The sequence below is a fragment of the Trachymyrmex septentrionalis genome, unplaced genomic scaffold, assembly GCF_001594115.1.
Source record: "Trachymyrmex septentrionalis isolate Tsep2-gDNA-1 unplaced genomic scaffold, Tsep1.0 scaffold51, whole genome shotgun sequence".
Classification (NCBI taxonomy): domain Eukaryota; kingdom Metazoa; phylum Arthropoda; class Insecta; order Hymenoptera; family Formicidae; genus Trachymyrmex; species Trachymyrmex septentrionalis.
Window position 1 is genome coordinate 2401374 of NW_017305683.1, and position 9721 is coordinate 2411094.

The 9721-nt window shown below is 40.5% G+C and overlaps 1 protein-coding gene across 8 annotated transcripts in view; it reads left to right on the forward strand.

Moving 5' to 3' along the window:
* The window catches only part of LOC108751742 (tyrosine-protein phosphatase Lar), a 324192-nt gene that overhangs the window by 306418 nt on the left and 8053 nt on the right, over positions 1 to 9721 (forward strand). For 7 of the 8 annotated variants that reach the window (XM_018492123.1, XM_018492129.1, XM_018492125.1 and 4 more), the window contains one exon: positions 9222 to 9361. In XM_018492123.1, coding sequence (XP_018347625.1) covers positions 9222 to 9361 — 140 coding nt within the window. Of the gene's footprint in view, positions 1 to 6784; positions 6794 to 9221; positions 9362 to 9721 lie in introns of all 8 variants that reach the window. The other variant, XM_018492128.1, reaches the window with a different exon arrangement.

Sequence of the window (9721 nt, forward strand, 5' to 3'; positions counted from 1 at the left end):
AAAAAAAAACGGCATCCACGCGAAACACGAAACGATGATGGCCCTACTTTTTTGGCTGGCGAGATTTTATATTTTTGGATTTTTTGCGACAATAAAATCTCCAACGACTTATTCTAGCTTTCCCAAAAATCTCCCAAAACGCCCCTGTCTCCTGATCCTCCCTTTTAGTGTGCCCACAATCATTTTTTCCAGGTGCACGCAGCCACGGATTTTTCAGAAGCTGATAACCAATTTTTGAGCTCAGCTATTAAAAGATGAAAGAAAAAGAAAGAAACGAATTTTCTTACCGTTTTTTACAGGGCCTAATCGCAACTCTCTCTTTGTTCGTTGCCGTTGGTTTTTTTCACTCCCCCCAGCCCCCCACTTTTAAAACTTGGATATCTATTTTGACACGCTAATTAATATCTAATTATACTCACTCAAGTGTTTTTGTCTTTCCTTAAAGCATTTGCAGGAGGATGATCCAGGTTTTGAACAGCTAGTTTTTAAGATCTATTCACATTATCGTAATATATCAATATTATCTAATAATATGTACTCATTACACTCAGTGTTCTTTCTGGTGGTTACCGTGGTTACGTCAGTAAAGATGTTTCGTTTCTCTCCTTTAGTTTATTAATTCACTCTTGCCACGTGTTATGAAGATAGAAGTCAGGCTGGCTGCCCCGCGTGCCATTATTTCCGACATTTTTTTCTTTTTTTTTTTTTTTTTTTTTTTTTTTTTTTATACCGCCACTAACTGCATAGGCCACATGAAACATGTAAATAACACTAACGAACGAAATTAAATAACAACTTTGTTACACGTGCAACAATCAGGCGAAAATAATGGCAACGCGAGGGACAGCTTGCGAGTGAAGCGCTTACGTATATATATATATAAAAACTCTAGCGAATGTTATCTCACACACAAGAATATATATATATGAGACGCACTTTTTCACTATATATATATATATATTACACATATATATATTTCTATATCTCTGATATATAAGGCTCTTCTGTCTTTAGTTGAGATTTAGTTCTACCTATCGTTTGCACATGTTTAGAGCATGCCTTCGTTTGTTTAAAGATTCCTCAATTCCTACGATCCCAAAAACGCAACCCCTCGAACTCGTCCCGTCTGAAGAAAAGGAAGGAAAACCTGGAACCCTACCTCTCCGTTTCCAATCGTCAAAATCCGCCGAACTGTGTCGAGTCTGCGAATATCATTTCCCAATGCAAATACGTTCATATTATACCATCTATATCCTATGAATGGCATGCCGATGCATGAGACAGTTTTGCTTTCTGTTACTTCCCATCCTTACATCCCAACCGATCGGTATCCCCCAAGGTGCCGATCGATCCCGCATGTCGAACGTTTTTGGTCCCTCTTGTTGCCGAATAACGTCCAACATGATCCCTCTCTCTCTCATAACAAACGAATTCGGCACCGAGGGAAAAAAAAAAAAAATTGTTTGCACGATATTTATACAGTAGTCGTTGAAAAAATAAATCTCTACGCGGTCGTTAGCCACGATATTTCCCCGGGAAATCATTTAATCGTAACGATAACTTCTCTCGGTGCGCGGAGGAGGGACGGTGCGGTACGACCGCGATCGTTAAAAGTTTCACAACGAGTAAGTAGAAACAACGAATCGCGATTGAAAAAAAAATAATCGAACGGGAGAGTTAGAAAAAGTTGCAGAAAAAAAAAAATTGTCCAGTAGATTCGAAGAGTGAGAAACGTAAAGGCAAGGGGAAGATACAAGTACTGGAGGTGATACAAGTACCGCTCTATTTATCTCTAACGAGCTATGAAGACATTCGTGCCGCTATACGCGTGGAGGGCATCGTTTGTCGAAGAGGTATTGTACCGCCATGATTGTTGAACGAAAAGTCGTACCGACGCGTCCGTAATGATCTTCCCGTATGCCTTTCACCATTCACCACCATGAAACGCTCTTTCCCTCCACGCCCAGATCCTCTTTCGTTTCTCTACCCTCCTGCCTGCGCTCCTACGATTCCCCGTTCCTGGCATTATCCCATTCACGGAGCAACTGATCCGATGCCCGTTTACCCTCCTGAAGCAGACTCGGCAGAGCGAAGCGAAACGATAAAAAGCACTGCTGAAAGCACCCTGCCGTGTAAGCTCGCACATTGTCAAGCACAAAGATTCACCGTCACGTGTATAGCATATATATATATATATATATCTATATCTTCTTACGCATACGTTTACTACTATTACTGACTGTCATCGTTCACTATTTACCGAGAGATATTACATTACTGCTACATAGTATTACATATATAATGTCACGCCGTATATACGTATATGTGTGCACGGGCACCTTGCAAAAATCACGTAACGCGCGGCACCCCCGGCACCGTGTGTTTCACATTTACTTACTTCTCGCACCCCCACCACGCACGCATACACGCACCCCCGCGGAGCCCACGCGCGAACGTACCCACAAGTGCGTGCGTCGCGTGGTGCTGGCCGCCGTTGGGTGCTTTCCAAGCAAGGACACAGTCGGACCCTGTTTTACACAGTTGGGCCCAACGTCCACGATGCTAGAAATCAGTCCGAGATCTCGGACAGAGAAAGAACAATTTGATCGCACGACCAATGCGATCGATCAATTCTTTCTTCATCCGAGGTTTCGAACCGATTTCTAGCATCGGGCTGCAGTGAGTCGTTTCATCCTTTGACGCAGGTTCACTGTGTGTTACATCGTGCCTGACTGTGTCCTCGCTGGAAAGTACCAGTTGTAGGTCGGTATCTATAGTTGGTTTTTATACTGAAAATCTTAAGTACGGTCTCAAGGGCCGGTATTCATAGTCGATTCTTATATTTAAGAACAGTCTTAAGATGTCATAAGCTAATCGCAGAGTCGTAGCAGCATCTTGAAACATTTAAGATGGTCTTAAAATAAGAACAGACTATGGATACCGGCCAAATTGTCATAAACCACAATCACAGGCCGATATTTATCGTTGATTCTTACACTTGACTCGCATTCTACGATAAGCCGTTACTTAAGCTTAAGTCCTAAATCGTAAAAAATTCATCAGCCACGGTCGAATGTGAGAAGAATAATCGATTATGATTGGTCAATCTTAATCGATTGGTTCTTATGGCTTAAAGCTTGGGTAATGGCTCGTTGTAGAAAACTCATAAGGCCGTCTTAAGTCTAGTCTTAAGATGTCTCGTAAGCCAATCGCAGAATCTTAAAAGGTATCAATTAAAGTGTTCTTGAAATAAGAATGTCTGATGAATACCAGCCACAGACAGAGTCTCTGCGTGCAGCATCGAGAGGCATTACTTAAGACAATCTTAAAATAAGAACGGATTATGAATACCGGCTCTGCGGTCTCGTCTCTTTGCCCGTTGCGCACCGATTCTTAAGAGCACAGGCACCCGCTTTCACGAATAATTCGGCTGCGAGACAGCACGTAGCATTCACGTAGGACACGTGCGCGGGCGTATGCGATTTGGATATGCGAATACGTAGAGGCGTTAACGCTCACATGCTGCGTGAGAGAGCACCGTGCACAGCAGCGGCTATACACGTCCGAATAAATATTGTTATAGACGATGCAATATCGTGCCGTCGAGCACCAGCACTGAAAGCACCCTCGAAAAGCACCCCCCACTGTCGACTGTCGTGCAACCTCTGAAGCTCCTTCCTGAGGCGATCTCGAAATGGTGCGGTGCAAAAGCCATAATAATAACCGAAACGGTAACGATGGATGGATTGTGTTATTGCGAACGGCGTCGTTCGTTTTGCTGCGAGAAAAGCACGACTTAATAATATTCGTGAAATTGTATTGCTGCATATCGGTTATTAATTTGTGAATAATAATCTTACGAAAAAAAATGAGCGAAAAAAAGAAACAGACGATCCGCATAAGCTGATCGTTAAAAATTTCTCTGAAGGAAACGTGAAATTATTTTCAAGATCAGTTAATGCGGATGAGATGTTTTTCGTCGAAAACTTCGTAAGAACAGCGGGAATTCGTAACCGATATCATGTACAATATCACGAGAAGGTTAATTGACGACGACTGATTCGCGTTACACTTTTTCGAAGCCGCGACAGGAAGGTGCGCGCGTGAATGCGTGAGTGATTGTGTAAAAGGATACCGGATGGAAGAAGGACGACACGCGTAAGAAAGCGTACGCGAAAAGTAATTAAAAAAAAAAAAAAAAAAAATCAGGGAAGTGATCAGTGACAAAGGAAAAACGGTAATACGATAAAAGAATCAAATCGAGAGTTCGCGCGATATTTTTCTCTGCGCCCAAACGTCCCCGACGAAGAAGAGAGTCGGATGGTTTGTATCGAGAAAGAGAAAAGAAGAAGCGTTCGCGAGGCGTTTTCTTGGAAAACATTTGAATACCAATATTCATCAGACCTATTTCTGGTTATAGTCTTATTACTTATGTATGCTCATCAGTCCCAATTTTTCGTGGATTCGACGAGTAAATCATTTTCAACGTCGACTTCGCCTCCGTCGGAAAACGATCGATGAGTTTTAATATCCGCGTCAGCGGAAAAGCATCCCCCCCCCTCTTTTTTTTTTAAGTAGCACGCGCAAGAAATGTGGAAATGCGAAGCGCACGCTCTAAAGTCAAACTCTCAACTTCTGCTCGTGCGTAAAGTATCCGGCGTGGATGAAGTACGCTCTATCTCTAAAAAAAAAAACAAAGAAAAGAAAAGAAACTCACCGTATGCTGCGCTGATCGTACGGATGGAAACGGGAAATCTGAACATACGTAGACTGCGAGCATCAGGTCCCATTAATTTTCATACGTAATCACTCGACGGTCGTTTTCTATATTACGTATATCTTCGCTCTCTGCATGCGAGACTCTGATCCGTTTTCAACTTCTGTGTCTCTATAAGTGAAACATAGTACTCTATTATTCAGATGATACTTCGATATGTACGAAATATTCTGTTTTAAATGCCATATATAGCATCTTTTTCTATATATTTCTACTTTTTATCTCGAGAAACACGCACACTCATTTTTTTTTCTCACATGGGTATCTAGAGAAGGTATATAATTTTTTGTTTACATTGTATATGTAAATGTGATTTATTTCCTTTTTATATATATATATATCTCTGAATTTCTAATCTCTCTCAGCGGTTGAAGCAACGCTCTTTTAGTAGGCGTAATGTTTAAAGTCTTAAGAGCTTCGGCTGCCCGTTTAATTGTTCCTGATTGTTTCCTCCAATTTTTTACTCACGTAAACTATATCACTGTTATGTCCCAATAAAACGCATGATTTATGACAGTTCGTTTCCTTTAGCTCGATCCAGCTAGTTCCGCCAATTTGAATTAGATATTTTAGATGTCATCGACAGTTTCGACCACACTCGATCATCGACAGGTACGCGAGCACGATTCGTTAATCAAATAAACGGCTACCTCTACCACCGCATCTCTCGGCAACGGCTGTCGAAACGTATTTACGCGCGCGTTTTACGCGGTATTTTGTGATTTTTGCGTGGATGAATGCGCGGGTGGATGTTGACATTGAGAGAAAGAGAAAGAAGAGAGAAAAAGGAGGGGAAAAAAAACGAGAGATGAGAAAGGGAGACAAATAGCGGAGTACTTTATTATGATATCCCAAATGGGGGAGAGTGGTCTCTCCCTGTCTGTCTCCCTCTCTCTTTCTCTCTATTTCTTTCCCTCGGTTCCTCTCGCTTTCTCTTTCTCCAATTTACCCTGTCTCCCCTTTGCTGAAACGACAAATTTTTTGATCGAGCTGCTGTTTTTTGCGGGTGACTTTTTGGAGTTGCAAAAAAAAAAAGGAGAAAATAAAACAATTTTTCCTCAGAAGACACTCCACCCCACCGACATGTGATCCCGATCTTATATACCGTGAATTTTTTGACTTACTTCGTAAAAATATCACGAAAGTAATCGCGAATTTTTCTCATGACTGCCCATTTCTATAAAAATACCGTAGTAATAACCGACGAAACCTTTTCTCTCGTTTGATACATCCTAGAAACCTAGTCCACCTTATTCTTTCTTATGGTTTCTCCTACCTATATAGCTTTCTTTTCGTAGGCATTTTATCATAGGTCTTCCCTTTGATGTCTCGTGTCGGGGGAAGAAGGAAAGGGGGGGGGAGGGAGGATTCGAAATTTCCGGCACTGTGAGAATTATTATCACCCGCGATTTCCGGCAAATTTGAAGAAACGTGAGAAATTCGGCTCTTGTGTCTCCCGCCCCCGACACGAGGCAGGTGAACACATTGAGCCTTTAGTTATTTCATATTTGGAGTAGTGATTGCGCATGCCAAAAAAAAAAAAAATATTCTCACGTCTCCCGCCTCTCTGCGACCAACTGCAACCGAGGGCCAACCGATCATTCTTTTTTTTTTTTGGTCTATGTAACGATCGATTGGAATCATGAATCTTGTTGCCACCGACATTCGTTAGCAGTTGCGAAATAAGCAGTGTGATTGTCAATCGAGCGCATGAGGCCGGAGCGAAAGGGCCGAATACGAGCGAATGCGAACGCGTGCCTGTTTTCGAGAAGAGAAGGATAAACGAGATCTCTGTCTATATATATTTTTTTTGTCGTAAAATTCGAGAATATAGATATTATATAGAGAGAGGGCCAATTTTGATGATAATCAGTAGTGTGCTACCCATTGATATGCCTTAAAGATTAATTAAATTACACTATAATTCTATTTTCAATGTACGTGCGAAGTTGACACGAATTTTTACGAGTTTTTTTTCCCACTTTTTTGGCGACTTTTGGGGCGCAGCTGAAAAAAGTGAGTATCCCTTAGCTCGTCTCGAGTTGTGCCATGACATTTTTCTATACCGTCTATTTTTATTTAATTTTTTTCCTTTTTATCGTCGTTTTTTGCACATGTATAACACTCTCGTTTTGTTGTCTGTTGAGAGAGTCCAATCTCGAAGTGTCGTCCTACAGTTATTTTTGTCTTTCCTTATTTTTTTTTTTTTTTTTTTTTTTTTCTGCAGCCAATGAATATATTATAATATAACCTTAAGGAAACATATATATATATATTACATACATTATATAACGCTGCGACTGCGCGCGCTCGCTACCCTTGTTTTTTGCGCTACATAGCGAAGTTGTAAGTGTGATCTTGATCTTACTTGACTGTGTATACATGCGAGAGCTAGAAGCAGAGCGAGCACGCGATCCACCAATTGCTTCTCATCAAATTCGCGCTACGACGATTCAGTTTCTGCGCCGGAATTTTCTGTATGTACTTTCGTTGCGGCGCAAGTTTCGTTTTTTGCGAATCCCTCCGCCGTAGAGCTGCTGTGTTACTGTTATATATATTTATATATATCGTACGGAAGTAGGTATTAGGCAGTGCTGATTTTTTTTTTATCTCAACTTTCATTTTTCTCGCCACGTTTACGTTTTCCCATTTCTCTCTCACAACGCGCCAATTAGCCGTTTAGCGATTACGACAAATACTGGACCGTCCATGAAACAAGTTATCTCGTCTCGCGGAACACTGGCGTCGCGACGTAAATTGGCCTCCCGTGACGCTCAATATTATTGTTATACAATCCCATACATTCCAGCAGTATTGCAGAAACGTTGCAACGTTCCATCAATATTACAATAACGTTACAACGGTTGCAACAATAATGTGTGTTGCTAGAAAATTCTACATATAATCTCACTCCTTTTTAAAGGAATGAGATTTTATTCCTTTGGAGTGAATCTCACTCTGGAAGAATAAAATCTCACTTTAAAAGAGGAACAATGAAAATTTTATTCAATAGTGCAAATATTTCCACTCTTTTTGGCGTGAGATTTCACTCCAAAAAGTGTAGAGAATACTGTATAGGATTATTGCGCAATTAAACAATTTAAAACAGTATGAAGACTCAATATGACCTCCAGACGATTATATTAATATTGTGCAATATCGAATATTATTCAATAATATTGATCATATACGGGCTTTAGAAGTCATGGAGCTTTTAACGCGAATGCATTGTGTAATCGCGACTTTCTAACTTCGACAGTTGTATGCGGTGGTCGTGGTTGTAAATAAACGTTGTAAATAGGCAATGTGTGTATATTTACCGCCACTACCTCGCATTCATTCGAGAAACGAGATCTCGGGACTCCGTTGTCGTCGTCATCGTTGCCGTAACTTTCATCCCTCGGCGAATGTACTCGTTGCCCTCACAACCCCTTCGCGAAAACTCGCGTGCAACTAACTATCTACTTGGTATCTCAAGTCATGGACTCTCCAATATTGCTGCTATGTTATCGTGTCCAACGTTACCGCGTACTTTTCCGTATGACGTGTCTACGCGCGCTTGTATATGCAAAGTCGAACTGAATGCGCGCGGGTTAAAGAGAAAAAAAAAAAAAAGAACTCGACAAAAAGGAAAAAGAACAAAAGAAAGAGAGAAAAAAAAAAGCATTATTGGTATTCAAATGGAGGATTGTAATCGTATCAGGGGCGTAGAGCATGGGGTACAACGTGCCTCGTAATATTGTTTGTACGTCGTTTTGTCCGTGTGTGATTGGCGGCATGTAATTACCTTCTCCACTATTTTCTTCGTCTTCTTGTTTCTTCTTTTTATCTTACCGTCTCCCTTTCGTTCGCGACTTTATGTTACTTATGATTTCTCTCTGCAACCGCTCGCAATCGCTGGTACTTTCGTTTCCTTTTTCGATTGTATCTTACTGCTACCTCGTTACAGCTGTTATCTTCTTTTTTTTTTTGTATACTTCTTTTTTCCCATTTACAGCGACGAATTGGACGACGGATGGACGGTCGCGAAATGTAGAGGAAATGTTTTTGCATTTGTATAAAGACTGATTATATACTTCCCGCTTTTCTTTCTTTACATACATTTCATCGTACGACAAAAGTACAATAATTTGCCGCTACCAACGTATTATTGCTTATTGCTTCTCACATTGTTCGCTTCTGAAATGTAAATAATGACGTAATAATCTTCCGACAAACAAGACAGACTGACTTACGTACTCTCCAATTTCTTTTCTTTCCCTCCTTTCAATCGTGTTTCTTTTTAATTTCACACAAAGATTTTATTTATTATTTCAGGTTTAGTAAATCCGTTATTTATTATCTCCTGTCCGCGTAAGTCTGTGAGTGTACATGGGCGTGTGTCTGTGAGTGTGACATCGGGATGAGAGTAAAGTGCACGAATTAATTATGGATTGCGTTACAGTGCCGGGGGATCCTCAGGACGTCAAAGTCACGCCGATCAACTCGACGACGATACACGTCGAGTGGAAGCCGCCGAAAACAAAAGAACAGAACGGCGTCATACGGGGATATCACATACACGTGCAAGAAGTGAGGGAAGAGGTCAGTTTGCGGCTGCTGTACGATCAATAGCGTAGCGTCAGAAGTTTTGGTTCTTACGCGAAACTTACTGATAAGATCCTTTATCTTCACTATCTCTCTATTCACGTGTAATATTATCGCCTAAGTCCTTTTATCCTTGTTTAAGTATTAATGGGACATACGTCTTAAGTAACATGAAATTATGGTACTAAAGTTTTTACAACGAATATATATAGAAAATTTTATAATAACAAAATTTTATAGAGAAGAATATTATGAATAATGAATCCTATTTAAGTAGTCTCATTAAAATATCGATTCTTTCAATTTTATCTCTATTTCTTACTTTATTAAAAAAAAAAAAAAAAAAAAAAAAAAACG